This window comes from Nymphaea colorata, chromosome 12 (genome assembly GCF_008831285.2).
Source record: "Nymphaea colorata isolate Beijing-Zhang1983 chromosome 12, ASM883128v2, whole genome shotgun sequence".
NCBI classification, from domain to species: Eukaryota; Viridiplantae; Streptophyta; class Magnoliopsida; order Nymphaeales; family Nymphaeaceae; genus Nymphaea; species Nymphaea colorata.
In genome coordinates this window covers 15,583,584-15,608,942 of record NC_045149.1, presented here as the reverse complement: position 1 = coordinate 15,608,942, position 25,359 = coordinate 15,583,584, and the positions used below count along the sequence as shown (strand labels likewise).

General features: G+C 38.1%; 2 protein-coding genes across 13 annotated transcripts; one reads left to right on the top strand and one right to left on the bottom strand.

Annotated features, from left to right (window-relative positions):
• Positions 1-515: 515 nt before the first annotated feature.
• LOC116265351 (NADH dehydrogenase [ubiquinone] 1 alpha subcomplex subunit 13-B) lies at positions 516-3,736 on the top strand. Its single transcript, XM_031645913.2, has 3 exons — positions 516-904; positions 3,243-3,314; positions 3,409-3,736. The coding sequence occupies exons 1-3, from the start codon at positions 690-692 to the stop codon at positions 3,551-3,553; spliced, it is 432 nt and encodes a 143-aa protein (XP_031501773.1). The 5' UTR covers positions 516-689; the 3' UTR covers positions 3,554-3,736.
• Positions 3,737-5,125: 1,389 nt separating this feature from the next.
• Positions 5,126-24,766, bottom strand: LOC116265754 (uncharacterized). Of its 12 annotated transcripts, none has more exons than XM_031646621.2 (32): positions 24,528-24,766; positions 23,982-24,069; positions 23,122-23,230; positions 22,839-22,937; positions 21,985-22,027; positions 19,801-19,872; positions 19,608-19,703; positions 19,291-19,524; positions 19,009-19,192; positions 16,858-16,984; positions 16,679-16,765; positions 16,403-16,541; positions 16,139-16,229; positions 15,957-16,019; positions 15,684-15,793; positions 15,327-15,431; positions 14,531-14,604; positions 12,552-12,627; positions 10,854-11,090; positions 8,790-8,861; positions 8,650-8,721; positions 8,514-8,578; positions 8,327-8,434; positions 8,088-8,214; positions 7,831-7,974; positions 6,965-7,072; positions 6,841-6,888; positions 6,692-6,769; positions 6,510-6,623; positions 6,099-6,295; positions 5,956-6,025; positions 5,126-5,575 (listed from the first exon to the last, which is right to left on the bottom strand). In XM_031646621.2, exons 1-32 carry the CDS (start codon positions 24,609-24,611, stop codon positions 5,387-5,389), a joined length of 3,510 nt encoding a protein of 1,169 aa, XP_031502481.1. In that variant the 5' UTR covers positions 24,612-24,766; the 3' UTR covers positions 5,126-5,386. The 12 variants fall into 12 exon arrangements, 5 of the variants coding, with proteins under 5 accessions (XP_031502481.1, XP_031502480.1, XP_031502482.1 ...); XM_031646620.2 differs by having other exon boundaries at positions 8,088-8,219; positions 8,332-8,434; XM_031646622.2 differs by having other exon boundaries at positions 8,088-8,219; positions 8,332-8,434; positions 16,858-16,969.
• Between the last annotated feature and the right edge of the window lie 593 nt (positions 24,767-25,359).

Below are 25,359 nucleotides of genomic sequence, written 5' to 3'. Positions count from 1 at the left end.
AACTTTAGTTGGAAAAGCCTATGGCAGAATTTGGATACTGAGACTTTAAAAAATAAATCGTTTAAAAAAATTCCGATTTTGTTAAACTTTGGTTTCTAAATTTCAATTTGTTTAATGGTATATGTTAAAACAAAGTCCCCTTATTGTATTCATTTAGTTGCAAAGAAGAAATTATAGATTTTCGTTTAGATATCTACCTCCATTGTGAGCATAATGACAGGTCCAACTCAAACAGGTGCCTCAGAGTGGATCCATATCCAAAGTCCAAACTTGAAAACAAAAAAAGGACATAGGCTTTATACTCACCATGTGGCCCGTTTAAAAAGCGTGAAAACAATATTTCATGCAAAGGAGTAGAAACTGATCCATTCCACATCTAGGCCCAAGATACAAAGCAAGTGAACCCAAGATCTAAAAGAACAAGTTTATCAGATTCGGGCAGTAAATGGATCTTCCAGGTGACCCGAATAACGATTGGAGCACCTTCTTTTCAGCGAAATTAGGAATTACTTCGCAATCCTCCTCACCCGAGAACTGGGAGTGAAGAGCAACGAATCCTTTTCACCGCCAGAGGAGGAGGGAGTGTCTACGTTTCTTCTCCTGGAATTCGGGCTAGGCTTTCTTTGGTTTCCCGGTCACCGGCGAAGGATCTTCTGCCAAAAGTCGGGTGTTCTTCATCGCCTGACAAGATGACGGAGGCGATGATAAGGAAGAAACCCGGGATGGTGAGCGTCAAGGAGATGCCCGTCCTGCAGGACGGTCCCCCGCCGGGAGGTTTCCCTCCGGTGCGATACGCTCGCCGGATTCCCAGCAAGGGACCGAGCGCGGTGGCGATCTTCCTCACCGCCCTTGGGGCGTTTTCTTGGGGAATGTATCAGGTCGGCAAGGGCAACAAGATCCGGAGGTGAGATTCGACGCCTTCTTTTTTTTTTCCACCTTATATTTGATATATGCAATCAGAACGGGTCAACGGACAACTGAATGTCCCGATCATCGATTTCTTACAGATCATTTGATCTCGTTGCTTTCAGTATCTTAGCCTTGTCGTGAATCCTAGGGTTTCCTGTCCTCATGAACCGCGAAGTTTATTCGATCAGGGTTTTCTCTGGAGGCGTTCTGTTTCTTCAACATGTCGTTTAAGATTTTCCCTTGGCACGCTAAATGCAGGATTTCTCCCATAGTATTTTCTGAAAGGAACTGAACTTGTGCCGTGGTGATTTCTGAATTGTTTATGGATTTGTTCTATTATGCATCTCTGGATGTTTTATGTTTTTGAGTTGGATTTTAACCACGAGCATCAATTGTCGAGTTTAGGTCGATTCAGCTTCTTCTGCTTTTACTTTTGATTATAGAGTTAGGTTTGCATATCCGTTTCTTCGTGTTCTAGTTATGTTTGTTCATATCGATTGAAGTTGGAAGATTTTATGTAATTCACTGACATTTCATGGGTACACCTGTTCATCGTGCACGATGACTTTATGGTTGCATATTTTTTTGACAGTACAGAACATATGCAATTTCAAAGTGGTCGACAAATTCTGAAGTAGGTCTTTTCGATCTCTTTAGGTTCAACAAATTCATGTGGGATGTAGTACAGGAAATCTGCTAGTTATCTTGGTACGATTTGAATCTTCAGGTTATTTATGATTCTCCATTTCCTAGTTTTTTCTGCTAGGGCATTATGAATTGGTATTCTGGGATGTCACCTGTAGTCTTTTTCTTTCTTCATCTCTTTTCAAAATCTGAACGAAATTCATTTGATTGTTGGCATTCATGACCAAAGTGAATGTTCCCGTCTTCCATAGCCGTAATTATCATTTGTGGCTTCCATTAGCGACCGTGTTTTGCCTAACGCTATAAAAAAATTATGCACTGTAAGTTCATCATGTGTGTCAGGAGAGCTAGATGTTCTGTACGTGCAAATTATGTTGTTTCGAATTGCCTTTGGACACATGCGGTTCCGGCTGCTCAGTGGGAAACTTTAATGCAGTGTTACCTATAGCCTATACATGAAGTTATCCACGCTACTTACACAGGAGAAAGGTCAGCACAAGTCAGTGGTGCTTTACTCGTTGTTTGCTCGATATCCTTGTGTTAGGGAGAAGGAGAAGCTTATCCTTTTCTGCCTTTTGATGAGCTATTCAACGTTTCTATCTCCCAAAGAATAGATTGAGAAGGAGCTACTTAATGTGAGAGAAACTCTCTCTCCCTTATATATATATATATATATATATATATACACACACACACACACATACACACGCACACATCCTTGTAACAACAAAATTTCGGATTTCAACTGTCATTCATGCAACTTATACTATTGCACCATCAGTGCCATGTCCCCAAGTATTGAACAAGTTTTGCATACATATAATGACTAGAATAAATGACTTGTTTTAGATGATCTCTTACTCTTGAAGATATCTTCCTATTACTTCTACTTATTCTCGAATGAGTGACGTGTTTAGTTGATCTTGTGTTATTCTCAAACAAGCCTTCCTCATTACTTAGGCTTCCTACTTTTGGTTTTCGATTGTCTTCAACTTTTTTCTTTTCCTATTGTTGGTCTCGAACAAATGGGTGCTTTTTTTCTAAATAGCTGTGTAATGTGGGCATTATTCCTTTCTTTAATGCAGTATCCTCGTGGGCATTCACATTGGAAGTTATTGTTAGACGTGAAAATTGACCATTAAATCCAGTTTCCCATCCTGTCTATGCAAGAGAACAATAGTTTCCGACATAACCTTGCATTTGTCGATCAACTAAATGTTTGGCATGCTTTATATTATCATTTCACACGCATACAGGTATATTATTCACAATATTATTAGAATAAGAAACGTAGGATCTGTGATGTTCTGAATGTTGTATTGCTTTGATATGTTTGGTGGTTGTGGGTGTAGGTGGGGGATGTTTGTATAAACATTTGGGCATGTTACAGCTGTGATCTAACAAACTAGTACTGATTTAATGATCCATTCACATTTAGCATTTCCTAGCATGAATTCTGCTGTTTTTATTGGCTAGAAAGGAATCGGCTGCCAGTCTTCATGGCTATTGCCAAGTTACTGGCTTCAGCTATTGTGTTTCGTGGTTCTGCGTAGATATGGGGTTGTAAAGTTAGTTTTGGATTATCAAAGTAATGATTACAGTAATCCCAAAAGAGAGCTTTCCTATTTGTTAATGTATATTCCCTTATAAAGTCAGAAGTGTTTTAAATCCAGATTTTGTGATGACAGGGAGCTCAAAGAAGAAAAATATGCTGCTCGCAGAGCTCTAGTTCCTGTGCTTCAAGCAGAAGAAGATGAAAGGTAAAAAGTGGAAAGATCCCATAAAATTTTCCGTCTCATTTTTCCTATATTTTATTGGAATGTCGCTTTATGCATTGTTTGGTCTTTTTGACAGGTTCGTGAAAGAATGGAAGAAGTACCTAGACGAGGAAGCTAGAATCATGAAAGATGTTCCTGGCTGGAAGGTTGGTGAGAATGTCTACCACTCAGGAAAATGGATGCCACCTGCTAGCGGTGAACTCCGTCCGGAAGTCTGGTGAGTATGCTGCTTGGGTGAACTTAAGCTTTGTCCTTACGTGGAACGAACCATCGACCGTATTGATGTTCCCTTGCTAAGGAGGTGGTTAGGACTTCGGGCAAGTGAACCTTTATTTACCCCTTTTTGAGGCAATGGATTTGTCCTATTAATAATAATGTGTTGTGGAGAATGTTTCAAGTGATCATAGACTGTGAACGGGCACTCGTTGTCCGTAGTTTATGGTTATCTTTTCGGTAGTCAAAGCATTGTGGAAGTTCGGCGGCATACATCTTGCCCCATGCCAGAATGAACTATCATGTACATAACTCGATGTTGTCGTCTTCAAGTTCACTTGTTTCTACTACAAAATCGGATGTGCAGACGGGATCGATAAATCCTCTTCTAAGAAAGAGTCGCTAGGGGGGAATTTGTCTAAATATCTACATGATTCAAGTACGGTAAGCTTGCATTGCTTATTTTACTTTTGGCCTCGTTTGACATGTTTAGTAATAAATGTCTAACCCTAGTTTTACGTAAGTTATCAGGGATGTGTGTGCGTGTACCATGTGACACCCGGATGTCCCGTGCTCAGTTTTTTATTTCACTCTCAAGGCAGATATCCACTATCTTTTGAGATAAGCATCCCACCTGCTTCCTCATTCGTTGAGCAACAAAGAGGGAGATTAATAATGCTAGTAAACTCTTGGCCCACAAGGAATGAATCGAGAACAAACCGTCATGCGGAAATAAAGATCTATTTCACAAAGCAGTTAGAAAAAAGGAATTCATGACAACTTAGACCATTCAATTTATATCTTGAACATATATGTGCATCACCATCCGATTGGCGACCGAAGTCACTGGACACAAGTCAGGTGTACTCGTACACATGATACTGTCACATGTTACAACAGAAAAAGATGTCACGTTTTCCACCCCTAATCCTCGGTAGTAGGAAGGGACCTCGATTAAGGTTGCAACAGAAAAAGATGTCACGTTTTCCACCCCTAATCCTCGGTAGTCGAAAGGGACCTCGATTAAGGTCCCAAAGAGGGACAGTGGTCGAATAACAGATCATGGAACGATTGGCAAGGTGATGTATAGCCGGATAAGCTATTCTGTTGAACGAGGAGAGATAGAGGATGGGACTAGCTTAGGATCTACCGATCGCTTTATTTGGTTGTATTCCTTTCCTCTTTAGTTTGAATATAACAGAAGAAATATGATTACAACCAACATTTTACGAAATTATTCGCCTCGAGAAAAGTTGGTAATAGAGTAACTCGAGCAACAGGCACTTCCAGAAAAACAAATGCCCATCCCAATAGGTTTCCCCGACCGTAATTAAAGCACTTTTCGAAAATATCACATTATAATTACTTTTCTATTTATAAGCCATATCTAAGGAAGAAATTTAACGAATTCACTCATTCTCCTTTTGCTTTTTCTAATCATTCTGGTTGTTATTTTTAAGCAGAATTTTTTTTCCAATAAAAATAGAACTTTTTTAAATGACACGTGAAGTTATGGTTACCATAGGTAGTCAATTTCTAAGCACGCACGCAGATGGGAGTCCGGATGTCAAGGCACAAAATGACAAATGACTTGTTTTTTTTTTTTTTCTAATCTTTCCCTTTCACCATTGATGAATTGAACAATGTCGTCCAATCTATCTACCAGAGCTCCCTTTACATAGATCAACCCCAAAAGAATGGAAGAAAAAAAAAATTGCAGATACATAAGATGAACATAATGACCACACTTGATCAAGCCTATAATGCTCAAACTCATTCTATTCACAAGCCTAAGTAACTTACAAATGCAACTAAAGAAATTCCAAGCAACCTCTTTACCTTCAGATGGTCCGCAGAAATCCACGAACTTCTGTCAAGAAATAATGGAGATTTTTTCTGAATTTCTGTCTGTTTGCACGATCGAGGGACAGCACTAGCTGGTTTGAACTTGTCAGATTCTGTAAAGCTGCTACAAGTCTTGACCTTAGCAATAGATCTGTTTGGCTTTCTATAAGTTCATGGGCGAGTCTCTGGAAAAGGCACATAACCAGAAACTTATTGCATGACCAAATAATGCAGAGTAAAAATTGACACCTTAACAATACTGAATGGACCAAGCTAATTTCCGTATCTAGATTTCACTGGACTTCCAGCAGCTGGCCTCTCAAGTCTCAACCAGATAGACTGACTTGTCATATTGGGCTGATTGATGAGCTTTAGAGGAGCTTTTCTTTTTCTTTTTCTTTTTTCTTTCTAACATATAAATTCAAGGAATGCTTAAGGTGATCATCGGAAAAGCACAAGAGGCATTGTACTGCTAATAACCTTTTGCCGTTTAATTAATGGAACAGGGGAGGAAACAGAGAGCCCAAGCCAGTAAGACGGGTGCATAAATCATGCTAAAGCTTACCTGGTATAAAACAGGGTCACAAACAATCAATGGAAGGAGAGCATCTGCTGCTGAGCCAACAAGTTCAACACTGAAAAAAGCAAAAGGTTGTTATTAAGTAGCACAACCACATTAACAAATTGCAGAGAGTAGTATGTACTAACCTGTAATCCTCAAAAAGGAGTAGCAGCAGCAAAGAGCGCAGAAAGCTTGCCAAAATGCCTTCTTTATGTTTCCCATTTGCATCCTCATAGCCTGCAGCGTGCAAGCCCAAGCCCTCTTTTCCCAAACATCTCTCCTTGTAGTGATAAGTAGCAAGCGCACTAACCGCTGTCAGACTCATGTTTACAACCTCAATGTCCTACAAATACACGAGTGCAATTTTTGTAATTTTCTTCTTTTAGAAGAGTGAACAAGACACTTAACAACAATAAAAGCATCCGAACAAGGTGGGCCAAGGATTCACATTTCAAACATCATAGGCTAAAACAACCACCAGATTCCAGTAAAAAGATTTTCCATCATTGTTAATTGCATTGCCCAACATGCTCTATGTAAATAAAGTTGAGCCCTACCTGCTGGTGAATGCCAAAGTCAAGAGATGCAACAATATGTCCAAAGGCATCAGGATTCAACTGGGCAACCTTCTCAGGGTACACCTCCAACATATGTGACAGGAGAGAAAAATACTGCAATCAAGAACTTTTGAGTACTAGATAATATATGTGAAAACAGAGATTCAGCAAGGAAATACAACCTGCCGACAAAGTTTGGGATATTTCAGAAGGTCCATAGATATGAGTGGAGTGACAATATGCAAGCCTAAATAAACAACCTGCCCATTAATGTGACTGTGAGTTCCCTTAATATGAAAAAACATAAATAACAAAGTCAGGCCGTGGCTACCTGAGCAACATTTGGGCTTTCTACTTCTCCAGATGAAGAAAAATCAACCTGCATAACAGTAATCATTATTGCTCAATCCCATCGCTATTAATTTTGAAGAGCAGTAGTATCAAGTGAGAAATACCAGGTCCTTGGAACATAAGTTTGTCAACAGCTGAAGCAGAGCACGCAAGTCCTTGTACTTCTCAGTCTTGGCCTCCCCAAGCAAACTGCTAGAAGAGCCCAATGATATCTAAAATGAACAATAGTCAGAACTGTTTGACACCACATACCAGCTATTACTAGCAATAAAACCTTGGGACAGTCAAGGAAAAGCAAACATTGATGGGATTTTCAAGACAGATGCAGATCTCTTTAGAAAATTTATGCTTCCTAACCACATTATAATAGTCTAACAAGTCAGGTAATGAATTTTTTGGGTAAAATAAAAATTAGAAACATAGCAGGGCAAGAAGAAAAATAGAATCCTAAATTGCCTCCGTGTGGAGAGTGAAGAATCATGACAATGACAGACAAGAAAGAACCTTAAAGAACAAATATCTGTAAGGCCTTGACTAAAAGAATATAATCAACTATTTCAAGAATTGATAAGGGACCAAAAAAAAAGGAAAAAGCATGGTTATAGTGGAAACAGTTTTGGTCGTACAGGTTTATAAGGCAAGCCATGATATATATAGTGTTCTCAGTACTTTAACTCTGCCACGGTTACCATGGTTCTACCTTTCAAAAAGCTGGGAACTTAAAATCATGGCTTTCTTTGAAATAGATAATCAATGTAAAATTGAACTAGAGTGAATTCGGGACAACATTCAACATGAAGACTTCACATACAACAATTAATCTTGGTTCGAGTTAATAAACATGCATTTTTTATATAAAGTCACATAGATTCTCATAAAAAAGAAAGATTACTTGAGGAAAAAAGAAAAGAGTTTAACAATGGCATGGAAGATAGGAGGATGAACTGATGGACAAACATATCAATTTTACCTTGCCAATGTTATGAGAAGAATAGATCTGGAGTAACCGCACACAGAAGCTAAAAAGAACAGCTGTATCACTAGGTTCTAGAAAGACCACTTGCCCATCAACCAAGTCCACCACAAATTTAAGCAAGATGTAGATCACTGCAGACTAAACCCACGAAATGGAATCAGTTATTTGATCTGGACAAAGTCCCATACCGAGCTAGTCTGAACAAAGCTCTAACAAGTACCAGAAACGACATAAAAAGGAGAAATTAGTACCTGATTCTTGTAAACTTCTAAAAGAGTCAGTAGAGGGGTCATGACAGAAAGGCCCATGTCAAATATAGCTCTTTGAGTACGAGGCTGGGTAGCTCTAGCTGCTCCTCTCAAACGCTCCAACAAGCAACTGACCTACAGCAAATCACGCCGAGTAAAATGGCTATTCATCTTACTAGGAGAAGTTCTGCATTCAAAGGAAATGACAATTCAATTTGACAGTTGCAACCATGAATTTCCACCTCACCATAAAAATAGCATCTGCTTTCTGAGCAACATCTTTCAGTTCATTCTTGGTAGATATATCAACTAGATATGATGTAACTGGCCCCATGAGATCTCTCACATACCTGGAAATAAAAGTTACTAGGTTTAAAGTCGGCAATCATGCTCACTAAGCAACAAACAAGTCAAACAAAATTAACTCACTGGTTAGCCGCCTCCATGGTGCTCAACCCACAAGCAGACCGGCATAATGCATCTGCAAGAGATCGCTGCACAACAGTCATAAATAACAAAATCCTACAGGAACTAATCTTCACAACAGAACTTGTATAACACTCACTTGAAGAGGGCCAGCCATTGAGAACAACATCCTATTAGATACAAAAGAATTTGCTAGTTCATGCCATGACTCCTGCACAAAACACTACATGAGCCAAGATGAATTTTGACCACAATAATATGATGCTGCATCAAACTTACCAGTGTGACAAGGTGAGAGCAGATATTCCGTCGACTGACCAGAGTAGGTAGAAGTTGGAAACAAGTGAGCTCCTGCAAGCACAAAAAATTAAATAGTAAAATGCACTAACATTTTGAATCTCACATTTTCCAAGTATGCAAACACCTATCTCATAGAAACAATTTCTGAGAATCCTGATGTCATGAACCAAGCTAAAATCTACCCAAATTGTCCTCCCAAATGGAAAATATGTGCATAAGCAAGGTGATGCAAAGAACTTTATGTATTAAACTGCTAAAAGGTGAAAAGTGAAAACATGAAGCTAATGGTCAGAAGATTGAAGGGACAATGACAGCACATACAGCTAACAGATATACGTGATTACCCATTACTCCCTTTTTTGGATAGACAAATAAAAGATGGGTGATTCATGATGATAAAATACTAGAAAAAAGTTGATTCACGGGCCTCATAACTAATTTGGACAAAATTTCCTCAAGAGCAATCAACGTTATCCTACAAAAAAACTTTGTGATTTTAAAAGTAGTGTTAACTTCACCAAGAGCATGAGATAAGACCTAGACAGAGCATAAACTGTCCATACAGGCCAAATTGCTGGTTATATTACAGTGATCTTGTCTAAATGATTATGTAGCTGCTGACATGACTATACAGCCGCTGACATAGCTACAAGCTAATAATGAGATAAAACATAGTCATCAAAAATAGATACTCTCAGGTTTATTTGTACTTTACTGGGAGAGGAAGAGCCAAGTCTTCAATTCGGGAGACCAATTTCACTTGAAATTCCACAGATGTGCTAAAAAATATTTTTGTAAGAAAGTTATGGATATAGTTCAACTTTTGACAATTTCAAGGGGGGCAGGGCTGTGCTAGTTCCCACTGCCTCTGTCCAAGCAAAGTGGGTTCTTCTATATCTCATGTTCAATCAGCCAAAAATTATAAGCTAATTCTTAAATTGGTCAATTTGGTGCCCCCATTTTACTCTACCTGGTTGTTACATTCAGCCTACCGTCTGAAGCCCTAATCCATTTATTCTTTGCCCTTATATTGCCTGACGGCACCAAAGATTGACTTTTTAACCACTTCCATCATACTTTGTAAACATGATAATAAGATGAAACATATTCTCTGCAAAGAAAAAGGTAATAGCAAGCTGTTAACATTGGCAGATACTTTCAGTTATTCATTGCATATCCCCATCATCCATTCATGTGTCATATATATAAGGAAACTCGGTTCTCAAACAAGTAGGGATGGAGAGCTAGGTTGATTCAACAGACTGGAGAGGGTTTTTCTTGGGATTGAAATCCAAATCCAAAACACATAGGGCTTTACTAAAGAGTCTTACATATGTGTGGGCACAACAAAAGAAAGAAGAGATCAGAAAGAATTCTGCCTAAGTGAAATACATATTGACTATCCAAGGACTTGATAGATAAGATCTTTGGTGATAAAGAATCATCCCATATTCTACACTTGGTAAAAAGAGCACAATAAGTTCTTGAGAATGGATGTTCTGGCAATAAGTCCTATCAAATTTTCCTTATTCAAGAACTTGATTGATATCTAAGTAACATCCTTACAGCACCCACTGGGCCTGACCAGTTATGAACACCACCAACAACCTGCTATCTCTAAATAATCCAAAGCGATCATTAATAAGATGAAGATCACAGAGATAAAAACAGTCTTGTCATGACCACATTGACCACCATCTCATCAGCAATTGATAGGAATAGCAGTAAATTAAAAGGAAAAGGAAAATGACAGTAGAAAATTAGCAGCAACAGCAACAAAAAACAGAAACAAGAACATGTGGGCTATGTCAGCAAAAATTGGACCACCATAACAAGCCTTTGTAAACAACAATTCTAATTTCACTTCCATCATAAACATAAGCAAATGGAAAGACAGAAAGAAAGGAGGTGCACCATATATCAGTCCTTGCCAATCCTAACCACGCATGTAACAGATATCAGGGGTTCAAACTCAAATCACATATATGACAAACAAGAAAGAACCAAAGACAAATTGATTTCCCATATTTATCCAGAATCTACCTGAAGGTTCTTTTCTCCGGTCCAGTAAATAAGTGTTGTGATAGCGATACGGATTATGTTATCAAGGACTGTTCTTCCTTCATTTTTCTCTCCACAAAAGCTCATTAGAATCTCTCTAGAAGGAAGCACAGAGTGCAACTTTTGACCTTCCACACCAAGCATGGAGGAATAACCTTTCCCACTATCAAGCGGCATTAAGTATGTAGCAGCCCATCTTGCAAGAAACCATATTACTGCCTGCATTAAAATTACATCAGGAACAATAAAAAATGAACCTACCTAGATCGCTTTAGAGTTGCAGAATAGCAATAGAAAGATGTAAAAGGATTGCACCTTGCTAACCAAAGAGGAAATTTTTTTCAAAGAAAAAGAAAAATCTATAAAGATAATTTTATATTCCCAGTAACAGCAGAATACACTAGGTAGACATCAAGAGTCCTATAAGCAGAATGATATGAAGACTCATTTTTGAGTTCCACTATGATTAACAAAAGTAGCTGTGAAAGCATGGATGTGAATTCTCCTGGTTCCTTCAGGCAAAATTAAACTAGCAAGAAATAAAAAAAAAAAGTTGTATTTCCATTTTCCACATACAGGATATGATCACACAATATACTGAGCACAATGTGTATTGTCACACGAATGGGAAACAGCAATCCATATCCTGAAATACACCTGGTTACCAAATCTCCAGCGTAGGTAACAACAGACACATGGAGGTGTCAGCTTCAGCCTCTTGTGCATAGTCATTTCAGAATGGTGGGATATATGACATATATTTATCCAGCAACCTCAAACACTATCACTCTGATAAAACATATAGAGAATCTGTATCAAACAAATGAGTAAATGACAATTCTGTTATGCTGAACTTATTGCATCATCCAGAAGAAATGCTGTAACTTTAAACATAATCATCTGAAGAGTCCATGCAGCTCAATGACCTATTTCTAAAGTAGCAAAATTTTGCTCTTCCACTTTGGCACCAAACATTAAAGAAACTGAGCAAAATGTATTTGATGAGAGTATATCCTGCAATTGCTCAAGGGATTGAAACTTTAAAATCTGAAGATGTGTCTGTTAGCCACCACTAACAAGCGCAGCCCCTTACAAGAAAACCCTAAGATGACGCATGCACACACACACCCTAATCCCAGATTAGGGCTTCTTCTTCACATAGGTAAGAGACTCCAAAAGCTACCATGAACATTGATCAGGCCTACCGACCCTATTTAAGAAGTGGAGGTTATCGGGTCAGTCCAATGGACCCGATCCATGATCCCACATCCAATATGTAACAGTTTCCCACCAACACTTGACGGGTAATGGAATCAGAAGAACTTACATCACTTCATCCTCATGTTACCCTCAGAAGAGGCTCCGTCAATAAAAGGATTGAGTACGCACGAATTTCAACTTCACATTAATAAGAGGCATTTAACTAACAACAAACTAACATTCCAAGAGCCCAGATGGTTTTAAAGTGAAATTATTTCAATAAGAATTAAATATACTTTTGTACGTAAATGCAACAATGAAGAGAAGAAATTCAACAAAGTCCAAATGGTGCCTTCCATTCTTCTATGGACGTTATGGATGGACATGCATGTCACTCTGGAGTCTGAACATATAATGTTCGTTTGATCCATGAGGCAACAGAGCTGAATAAATACCATTAACAGAAAAGAAATAAATTACCTCCATCAATCTTGGGCTAAAAAATGAAGCTCGCATTTCTGGATCTAAGCAACGGTCAGCAAATCTTAGGATTGAGCTATGAAACAAAATGAAAAACAAAAGGATAGATGGATCAGAAATCATAAATTATTGCAAATATAAGCTCTACATGCACACACCAACATATGCCTAACATGATAACATCATGTATTCAAGTGCAATTTAGTTCGTATGAATCACTAATAGACACTCTTGTAAGATTGTGATAATAAACCACTAAAACATTACCAAAAATATTAAAAAATAGAAGTCCATTCTCGTGCCATTCTTCCTTTCAATTCTGTAACACACTTCCATTCTTATATTAGAAACATGAGAACCACAGGTTGAGGGCCTTTGGAACTACTATCCACCAAATTTTGTTCGTTTGTTAACTTGTCTTGGTAGGTCAAAAATCAAAAAGGAAAGAAATGAGATAAGTGTCTAAGACATGAAGGTATCACCTAAAAAGAACGATAATAATATAGGGTTTCTTGAAAAATTAAAATCTCTTTAGCTATCTTCTCTGTCATATCGTAATTGACCACATGTATCATAAAGTATTACAATGTCAGCCTGCATCTCGTACAAGTAGGGCTGCACACAAGCCGAGTCGAGCTTGAGCTCGGCCGGCTCGAGCTCGGCCGGCTCGAGCTCGGCTAGGCTCTTGTTTAGTCAGCTCGAGCTCGACTCGAGTGACTGTCTCCGAGCTCGAGCTTGGCTCGAGCGGCTCGTTTAAACCCGATAATGCCTTCCTTTTTCGCTACAATCAAGGGCTATGCATGGGACAATGTGGGGAGGAAGAACGGCAGCATATTGGGAAAAGAGAAAAAGGGAAGGAAATGACGACGTGGGGAGGAGAAAAGGAGAAAAAAGGGTGTGTTGGGAAAAGAGAAAAAGGGAAATGACGATGTGGGGAGAAGGAAGCGTGTTGGGAAATGAGAAAAAGGGAAGGAAAAATCAATGAGTAGTGAGGAAAGAGAAACGTGGCTGAGTGGGTGAAGAGAGGGAAATTAAAAAATTTAAAAACGAGTTTAACTTTCAGCTAATTGATTTAATATAACAAGTCGAGTCGAGCTTAAACGAGTGGAGTTCTTGCAATTCGAACTCGACTCATTTATTGATTCGAGTTTCACTTTCAGCTCGAACTCGACTCGTTTATAAATGAGTCGAGCTCGAGCCGAGCTTTTGCGAGCGAGTTCGAGTCGAGCCCGAGTTGGCTCGACTTGTGCAGCCCTACGTACAAGTGATGGCAGATGATATCCACCATAGGCGTGACAAATGGCAGCTAGGGTCACAGATGTCCAATAAAGAGCCCGGAGGATCACCGGGTTATCCCACACACTGAAGACCTACGTACTAAAAGCAAAAGGAAAAAGAAAATATTAAAAATATTTATGTGGAGATATGTATTTGTTAGCAATAGCCACTGCTAACCTTGAGAAGCCCTTACAAGAGGAAACCCAAAATTCCACGCACACACTCAACCCTAATCTCCAAATTAGGGTTTCTCCTCCCAGAGGAACACCCAATAATTTTCTCCCCTCCCCCTATTCTGGTCTACCGACTCTGTTTATAGAGGTTAATGGGTCAGTCCAATGGACCCAACCCAGGATCCCCTATCTGGTTTCTAACAGTATTATATAACAATAAATATGTAAATACACGTACACAAACACACATACAAAAAGAACCCACTAATTTGTCAAAATGTGCCTGGATTTTGACCATGAGAGAGGAGAAAGCAAGAACCTAAAACAGAGCTGCTCAACAAAAGTTATCCACCAAAGCCTGAAACCCCTTGCCAATTATTTTACTGGCAAATATTAAGCAGCTTGTCTGCTGGGGATGGATGTGTATCAAAGAAAAACTTGCAAATGATACATACAGCTTGCATGTTTGTATCACAAATATGCATATAATTGCAGCAGAGACTAACAACAAGGAATTTGATCAATCACCTAGAAAGTAAAACCACAGGATGCTGAGTTGCATTCGCAACATCTGAAAACTGTGCTTGAAGTGCTTCTGGGACCTGCATCATACATATTGAAGCATTGGTAATTACTTATCTGGTAGAACAGTGGGACATATTAACGGCAACCTACAAAAGAAAATACAGACGGAAATGCCTATGCAGGTTAAAATACCATCATATAAAAGGTAAACAAAATTTGGTTCTTTACACCAGGATCCAGATACTGCCAAAAATTAGATCGTCTCACCATGGGAGGTTGAGTACAGATGGAAAAGCATGATCCTGAGGTAATATTTGGAAAGCAAGAAATAGAAGAATTTTCATATTCATTTTCTTCATTATACTGAAATTCCAAACAAAACTGCATCATCCCATGTGGCACCAGGCCATATGAATTACCATTTCATCTAACTAAAGAAAACAAACTAATTTTACTTCTCACTTGAAAGAGGCTAAAATAACATGACTTTCTCATAAAACCAAAACATGAGCAAAATAAATCACATTATTTTAGTTTCTATGGTTTTCTCAACGTGGAAAAGGAATTGCACAGCAAGCCCTAGAAAGCTGCCCTGAAATGGAACTAGATGAGAAACTTGCAAAGTGAAGGAAATACAGAAGCTAAATAAGTTGGCCTTCACTGATGACTGCTTAATTAAGGGGAACATGCAAAAAATCAGACAGGCTTTTTATTTGAACAACTTGTACTCAGCAAAAGGAATGCTGAGATTTAAACAAGGATCAACAAGATTGTTAAGAAAGACAACTACAGAATGTACCAATGGTGTTTCACCATCTCCTGCATCAGCAAGAACATGTCCAGTTATCAGCAAAAGCCAGTAAACCTCTTCCAATATGCGAGTAGGATCAGTTCTTCCACGGCCCTGAGAAAAAACAACTAAAAATTTGACTAAAGCAGACAGCACATATTATACGAGATAGTACTTCAAACAAGAATTCAACAAAGTAAGCTGACTTCCAACAAAGTTTTTACTACTTCAAAAAACATACAAAATTATACGAGAATTCCGACCAATATAGACCTGATCAAGCAAGGTAACCCTCTCAGAGAATGTCTTCAGAAGCAAGGGAATAAAAACATACAAAATTATATGAGAATTCCGACCAATATAGACCTGATCAAGCAAGGTAACCCTCTCAGAGAATGTCTTCAGAAGCAAAGGAATAGTCATTTCAGCTGCTGCACGTCCAATAAGAGCATAGGAGCATAATTTATCGTCCCTTGCTAAAATACAAAAAAAAAAAAAGACGAAAACTGATTTAGCCCCTCTATGGCTTCTTTATTTGGTGATCCTCCAAAATGATCAGAACATAGAGATTAGTCATAGAACACAACAAACATGTGATTTTACATGCACAAGGAAACAAATGAATGCACAAGAAAGTACCCAAGATATAAGCTCGAAACTGCTCATGGCCATCGTCTTCATCATATGCAGAATCAGCAGCAGCTGCATCAGATAAAACAGCATTACAGATAATTCAATCACTTCCACAGCATGGGCAAGTATTAAAAAAATAATAATAAGATGACATACTAGAGATACTTATAATGCAAATCAGTAATTACCCTTGAGTTCAAATTCCAAAATGGTGCCAAAAACAGCAGCAGCTTCAGTTATCCCAAAAGGCAATGGGGTATTCTTGCTTAACTCTGTTGGCTGTGAACAGAAGAGAAAAATTATGGATCCCACATAGATCAATAGCATAAGGAAACAAAGAAATAATTATTCTGTGCAATAGAAAGACAAACTGCATGAATAATGAACTGTTTATCCTACATATAGATAATTAAACCAAAGAAAATCTAGATCAAAGAGAATCCTACAAGTACCTCCAATAGGACAGTCCATATGTCCATTAGAATATCAAAAGCCTCCACACCCCAAGTCTCCTCCTCATCACTGGCAGAAGATCGTGCCTTGATAGCTTCACAAGTTAATCCAGATAATAGAGTAAGTGTGCCATAAGGTCTGGAAAAGAAAAACAATGAACAATTAGAATAGCACCACAAAACCAAGATGCATCTACGAGTTATCCTTGCAGCTCCACAGCTCGAGATGTAAAGCCATGCTGAATAGATCTTGCCAATTTTTAAACTTTTACTAACCGTAATGACTTCAGGAGTTTGTCAAACACCACGCGAGATGTAATGGTGGCTATTGCGAGCAGTGCACGAAAACCATCAAGCAGTTCGCTAGATCAAGTAACAATACAGTCAGATGGGAGACATTATGTCCATATACTAAGACTTCAACACATATGAGGAAGAAATAATTAGCAGACAACCTTTCACTTTTTCCACGTCTAACAGCTTCACAAGCAACATCTGGAGGGTCAATCCATTGGATAATTCCGGAGAGCATTTGTAGTAAGTGCTTTTCTTGTGTTTGACCATCATCTATAGCATCATTATCTATTTATAAGAAGCATTTGAGCAGAAACAATACAATGTATTGGCAAAAAAGTACAGAAATAGTCAAGCTTTCAGTACATGATGTCAAGTTTTCAATCCAGAAATTTAGCTTGTCAATGTCCAAGTTATACAGTGCGTTGGCAAGCCTAGGTGTCCTAAGCTATGTTGCCAGGTGCAGTTGCGCCCAGGCGCAATTAGGTGACCATTTTACCAACAGTGTAATACAATAAAAATATTACATAATTCACATTATAGACTATATCTGAATGTGTTATATAACTTAACATATATGTTCAAAATGTGGAAAAACAACTATGATATATACTATGAAGTATAAATGTATATATTTATAATTTAATATATAGTGACTATAGTCATGTAACAACAATCAACAATCCATAACAGCCAAGTTTTGTCACAAAATGTAAAGTTTATATTGCCCATTTCTATGGAGACTAAACTTCACATGAATGGAAATGGGTCTTCCGCTTCCTTAAGGGGTCATTTGGCAACAGTAACACATTGTTAGTATCCCAAGAACCCCTAAAAAACAGAGTAGATGCACGAAACACTTGTAACAGTGTTTTATGAATCTACCTCATTTTTTGGGGTGGGTTCATTGGACGGTAACAGAATGTTACTGCTGCTAAACAACCTCTAAAATCTAAATAACCCGTTTCCATGTTTATTGAAGTGGAAACTTCCTTTTCGGCTTCCACAATCAGCAATTAACCAAATTGACAGGTTCTAAGTTCATTTACTGCCTACTATATACACTTTAACTGAACCCCGAGATGGCTTTTCACCTTCTATGACTAGGCGCATGCATGCCTAGGCATGAGACTAGCCACATGCCCACCTGCGATTGCCTAAGCGCTGGACTTAGGTGATGAAGGTAGGATTGCGACTAAGCAAAGACCAGGAGTATGCCTAGGCATTGCTTCAACAACATAGGTCCTAATTGAAGTTGTTTTAGGCCTTTCCAAATGACAAGTCACCTCAAAGGCTCAAACCCGCTAGCCTAGGCAATCAGCAAAGCCTGAGAGCCTGGCAAGCCTAATTGCGACTTGCAAGCCAAGGTGACCCTTGACGCCATAGTACATAAACAATCAAGTCATCAAATGAATTGGACAAACACTACAACATTTACGGTAGTTGACTCTTGTTTGACTGTGTTCGTAAAACATCCCGGCGTAACTGTGTCACATAGACTAAGTGAAGTGTCTGGTTAACATTGAGATGTAATAAAGAAAGAAACTCACACCACATTGTCTGCACAAAATTGTCTCTCTAAGTAAAATAACACTCAACAAAATGTGAGCTGCGATGTCAAAAATGATAATCAGTTGATCTGATTATAAACTTTATAACATAAACTTTATAACATAACAAGTAACATAGATCTATTTAGGGAATCTTTTCATTTAAAGCTTATTTTTTGCCATACCCAGAAAACAGGCCTCATGTTGCTGATTTTCTGATATGAGCCAAACTTTTCCTGACAACTCTCAAATAAGGGCCTACATTTACCACTGCGCTGCAGCTCTAGTTAAAAGGTCAATTAAGTTGAAGAAATGACAATGACATCCTTCCTTTTGGTGTAAAAATGAAAATATAAAACACATTTTGTTGATTTCAATTTCAAAGAACAATGTCAGAAGGTACAAATCCTTTTTTGCATGAATGATTTAACTTGAGGACCTTAGCTGACGGTTTCCAGCAAAAGTTAAACCCATGGACCCATATCATAAAAGTAAAAATGAGGATTGTGGCCAAAATGCAGGTCTCAAAATGGAAATTTCCCAAACTATTCATGATGCATGTAAATGTTGTTGCAGGAGGAAAACAAACACCAAAACTTCTAATTATACAGGAAACAGAATTCAGAATAGATACACACACATATATGCATCCACGGCAATGAGCAAGGAATCCTTTCATGGTCTAATTCCAGCTGTAATTTGTTTAGGAACTTGCTGCCCATAATTGGGACAACAAATTATGCATAATATAGAATGAAATACCTGATGGAAATATTGTTCCAGTCAATGAGCAAAGTTGGACAATCAACTGCCGATTGGACACGGCCAGTGGAGAATCAATCCAGCTACTTTCCCATGAAAACTTTTGCTGCATTATCTTATAAAACTCCAAAAGCCACTCAACACGTCCATGAGAAAGCAGAATTTCATGCCACACAGGTCCTGGCTATACAGAAGGTAAAGGAATTTAATCATATATTAGTACAGATACTCAACTGCTTAATAGACAAAGAAAGATACATATTACATAGTATATAATAATACCTGCACTATGACTCTTTCACACTTCTTAAGCAACAAACGCCCATCTCCAGCAGTAAAAGTGTTCATCATTTTTCCTATTCCACCATTATTAGTAGATTGAAAATCCCAGTTTAAAATTTGAAACATTAGGCGAAATGCTGCAGCACAAACTTTATGCTCAGGTCCAAGTGAAGTGGATTCCACCACTTCTTTGGCAACACCAACTGCAGCATCTTGAGCCCAACAGTAAAATTCCTGTAACAGACAGCAGAGTAAGGAATTGACAATTTATTTGTGTGTGTGTGTGTGTGTGAGAGAGAGAGAGAGAGAGTTCAAACCTTCAAATACCCAAGTTCTAGAGAACCACGGCACTTCACATGGAACTCTGCAGGCAGCCGCATGGCTGGTGATGTAGACGGTGTAAATTCAGACACCTAGAAATAGAAGTCTGTTAATTTTAAGTAAAAGCAAAAAAGCAGCTCTAATGCAGAAAAGTGGCCTTTTCCATGAATCAGACATATGAACAAATACCAGCGATTCCAAAAAATTTATCCCGACATACTGGACATCTAAACCATGAACACCAAGAACAGCTCGCTTTATCTGCATTCAAAAGTCTAGCGTTAGTTGGCAGAAACCATAACTGAACTTCTAATCTACGGCAGGAAAAGAAACAAGTTCTTATGCAGCCGCTGCAACAAGTAAATTTTTGCCCCTTTCCATTGACCATTTAAATTGAATGTTTTTTACCATTGAGATAACAAATAGAGATAACTGTCATTTAGCTCAGCATAACTCAGTACTCAACCAAGTTGAAGGGCAATGCCGCAATGATAAGAGAAGGCTCCCAATTTGATGGTTAAGCAAAAGTTAGGCTGTTTCTGAATATGAAACTTCAGGCCCTTTTTTGCTTTAATGGTGGGCCCTAAAATAAAAACTCCCCTGACCTTTGTCATAAATGCCGTTCTCAGGAAAATATCAATGAAGTCTTTCTCAAGCATTCTTCGACAAAGTTGTTTTTCTAGGAACAATTCCAGGAAAAATCTCAGCAAATAAAAAATGTAAAAATTAGAGAAAATAAATAAGAAACTAATACTTAAAAAAAAAAAGAAAAAACTTGCAAAAATTGTGGAAAAAATTACAAGATTTTCGTTTTTTGCGGAGATTCTCAAATCTTGTGAGGTTTTCCCTTTTTTTCGTTTTACTAGTTTTTCTCATAAATATTGCAAGACTTTCCAAATCTCGCAATATCTGAGAAAATGCACTCAACTTGAGCCCATTGCAGTACAAAAATATGCTACAATGAGCACATTTTGCATTTATTGTTCTTGTCTATGCCAATGGAAATCTGATTACGTAAGATGGACATGCACATGAATCCAACTCACACAAATAACCCATCAAAATCACAACCTCAACATTCAATGATATAAATACCAATTGCATTGATCTATAACTTTATTCTTATACTATATTTTTATACATAAACACCCTCTAATGTTCTACAAATATTCTTATATTACGCAAATTTTGATGAGTGGAGGCTAACACTGTATCTGGTGCCTAAGATTTTTACATCTCAACAAAAAGGATAGTAACTATACAACTAACTTACACATCCATGAATTGAAATTGTTTCTCTTTTCAACCATAAAGTGAGGCACTCAAGATACTGAAACTAAATACATCAAAAGGTCATTCCCATAAAAAGACTAGGTAAATTTTCATCCGTTAGATGTACATTACTTTTCGTGAGCCAAATAGAAGAAGCCATCAATTATAAACCTTAGGTAGTGTTTGATTGCAGGGTGAAATACAGCAGAGAAGGGGAAATAGTAAGGATTTCCTCTCTTCCATTAAACAAATGAAAAGTTTACCCCATTTTTGGGGTTATCCTGGTCATCACTTTTGTCATCCTTGGTGCAGCTGTATTCCTCACGCTCTATGTTCTTCAGTCATCAGTGTTCAAATTTCTATTTAATTTAAAAGTTATTAAAACAAAAACCGTGTGATTAGTGGAAAACAAATTAAAAAATGAAAATGTTTGGAATTTTGTCTCCCCTTGTCTCACTTAGCCATCAAACAACCAAAAACTTCTTTAGATGAACTTTTTCTAGTTCATCAAACAGACTTCATTTTAGGATGAGGTGAAATTTCCCCTCTTCCACCCTCTACCAAGAGAACTTTCCCCTCCAAATCAGGGTATGCAAACAAACAATACCTTAAGGGTGTGTTTGGGTGACACCCTTGAATGCCGTTCTGGATACAAAGTGTTGTTTTGCCTCCAATCCAGTTTTCACAAAACGAATTTTCAACAAGGGAATGGAATAACCTGCAACCCCTCCCTCCAAGGTTTTTCTCACAAAACATTGTTTTTGTCTTGTCCCCCAAACACATAAACCAGCTTTCAAGAACTGCTTAAAAAACCAGGTTTTTACACAAAACAATTGCCATCCACAGACAATGTAGGATTTCTGAAGCTAAATGAGGCGACGGTCATATTTCTATCTGTGAAATTAATGCAAATATGGTGATTGATTGTCATAACTCATAACAAACTCTGCACAAATCTCTGCCATGCCATAAGATGTAAAACAATAGCTTCCAAAACCACATAAACTGATGGTTCATGAATAATATTTCCTCGAAAGAGCATACAGTGACAAGGCCAGATCGAAATGGACAAAAATAGAGGTTTACGGGGCCTACTCTTACCTCAGCCAAAAATGACTCCTTATCAGCATCAGCGAATTCAAGCCTACATAGGAAACATACTCCTTAGATGCAAGAAGGCAAAATTGTAAGCTTTTCAAAACAACACAAATGGACTTAGTGGAGATTTTAGCTCTGTCACGAGAAACAAATAATCAGAAAACTCATGCAATCAAAATAGCATGGGAATTTAAAAAGAAAAGACTACAAAATCCTAGGAACACCCTATACATGAACAAAATGATACTGAAATTTTTAAAGAAAAATAGCCTTCTCTGGGCTACACTGAAGATGGTAAACATAACATAAATGAGGATGTGATATGGTCCACAGAAAAAAAAAATACATGTATGCTTTGCCATACAGCGAAGCAACGCTGTTTTCATCTCAAAAACTGTTCTTTCTAGCATGCCTGATGGAAGCTAGCAGCTAGTGAACGCAAGGAAAACTGTCAAAAAGGAATTGTGACAGAAGAAGCGTTATCATTTGAAGGCTACAGAAATCCGAGGCTGCATTATATATGATGAAAAAATGTAGGAGGATGTTTGAGGAGAGGTGATCTCTGCAAAATACATATCAACTTATCTGCAGAAAATGAATGAAAATGGGAAGGCCATTCCTGCTTTGTCATTTGAAGAATAAGAGTTAGGCATTTAAAGAATGTACATGGACTTTAAGTCTTCAGTACACTCTTTGTTTTCTTTTATTTATTTTTATTTAGTACATCCATAATTTGACTTTTCATCTTTCTGCTACAATAGATTCCTTGAGTTTTTTTTCTGGAAACTGCATGAATCCCACTTGCATGGCCATTAAATTTGATTCCATAGAGAATCAAGTTAACCTAAAAACCTTACCATCCACGCTTCATTAATTGAGCCCCAACTGCAGAAACCTTCGCCTGGACATAGGCCTCCGACGAGGCTGGACTCCTCAGAATAAAGCACAGGCAATAGCTGCAATGGAGGAAAATAACAAACAGAAGAACATTAATGAATAGTCAGAAAATCACTTTTAGCACATCAAAGGTTTCTCACTCATATAGCTTCTCATAATCATGAATATCCAGCAATCTGATGGTAAAAGCAGTAAAAAGAAAAGGAAACTCGTTCACCAAGTCAGAGATAAGAGAAATCATACGTGATCAGGCTTTGCTTTTCTTCGAGGGAAAGAAATCCCCATTCCCGTATTGCAGCATCCCGAATTGCAGAAGCCGCTTGAAACTTTGCATTTGCCAGGTGAGAATTCTCTGGAAAGGAAAACTCACTTTTTAGACAAATTTATTCTATAAGATATGTTTCCTTCAAATGATTTATTTTTGGATCTTATGGATTTTTAAATTCGATTTTATTGACCATTTTGTTGGATCCATTTCATAGTCAAAATTTTGAACTATATCAGAGTTGGAGTTGGATTTGGACTCCCAGAGAGACAAAAGAAATGGATTTGGTTATATATAAAACTGGCCTAACCATGGTCCCTTTCCACCCTGAGGGAAGAGGTTACCTGTTTATGCTGAGAGATGCACCTTGGGTATTGAACTGTTCACCTCGAAGGTCTTAGGTCTCACAACCTAGCCGGGTGGATGGAGAGCTTGTGCCAATCGTTTGCAAGAGACAAAAAGTACATGGTCCAAAATGCATATAGGGTGATAAAAAGTAGTGCAACAAAATATAGTCACTGAACGTTGGATCGTGTTTGCGAAAACATTGTCTTGATCTAGCTGTCTGCTATTGGACATAATATTGCAAAAGAAACAAGAGAATGCAACGCGGCTAGAATTATAATCCACGAAAAAAACTATTTAAGAAGGAGAAAACGCACCATACTGATATATTATATTGTACGGTTGTTAGTGAACACAAGAAAGAGAAGAGCTGCTATAGAAAACATTCTTTTTAATTCATTGTGAAAATCAGCAAATCTGATCCAAAATCGGACATAACTTCAGCGAAGTACAATGCAACAGCTCGAACAGTTCATTCTGAAGTTTAACTTACCAAGGATGAACCGACATGTTTGATATGGCTTGGACGATTGGCGAAGAGAGACAAGTGTTGCTTCCGCTGCAGACGGGTTTGAATGCATCTATTTGAAGCAGAAAATATCAATAACAAACCAAATACCTAAATCCCTAATGAGAAAGCAGCACCAACATAACAAAAAAGTCCCTCACAGAGTCTACCCTTCATGCATCGAATTGTGCATAAAGTTTCTAAACCCTAAAGTTTAGAATACAACCTCTTCTAAGAGACTATCTGATAATATTTTTTTTTTTTAAAAAAAAAAAGGATCACAAGACACACAAACCCCTGGACACTGAAACTTGAAAGACAAAATCTTCCAAGAAACCACACAGACATACAAAATATCTACCGGATCGATAACATCAACGCGAATAGGAAAATTTTCATAGCGACGATGGATCGCTCAATGCAGAACAACGATCCCAACACCAAGTCCTGATGCGGATGACTCGGTAGACAGCTTCACAAAAGGAATAAATGAAGAAAGAGAGTAATGACAAAAAAGGAAGACGATGAAACCTGAATAGAATTGCAAGCATCTTCGACAGCTTGCATGGTGGCGTGGAGACGAGCGAGATCTCCTCCATCCGGAACTCCCTGCATCTTCTTCTTCTTCGACTCGGAGGAACAGAGAGGAAGAGAAAAGGAGAGGACTTCGTTCCTCAGTGGTGAGTGGGAAGAGGGGCGGAGCACCTCCTCTAGCGCGACGGAGAGACGTACAGACGACAACAGTATCTACTCACACCAGGACAGGAAGTGTCGCGGGCGTATTTTGTACAGCCGCAATGGATGGATATATTGGATTCCCAATCCGCTTTACAAACAATTCTGGATCCGCTCACTAATGAAATTCGGATCCAATATACAGTTTCGTTTGACTCTCGTATAACGCCTGAAATGCGCCAAAGAAACCACTCACCTTCCTTCAAATAATCGGCCGCAGTTTATTCAAGATCAAAAAATTCAATTTTAAATAGGGTATAAATATAAGTCGTCATCCAACCACATAGAATGTGATGAATCGACTTAGGAAAAGGTTGAATCTGACATTAATACGAACCATTCGGATTCCTAAATTTGGTTTTTGGGCTTTCGACGGATCGGAATCTAGTCCACAATCGATCCAAATCTGACTTTTAATCATCTCTTTTCTTCCCTTTCCCTCCTCATTCTTTTACCTCCATTTTCTTTCATTTCCTTTTCATCCCTTCTTTCATTCCATTTCCCTCCTTCCAAAACAGAACCTTAATAATGAAAGGAGACGCATACAATCATCCATCATAAATGCATCGTTACTGAATTATATTCTAAGTTTAAGATCCTTGAATCTGAATTTGCTGAAAGAGTAGAA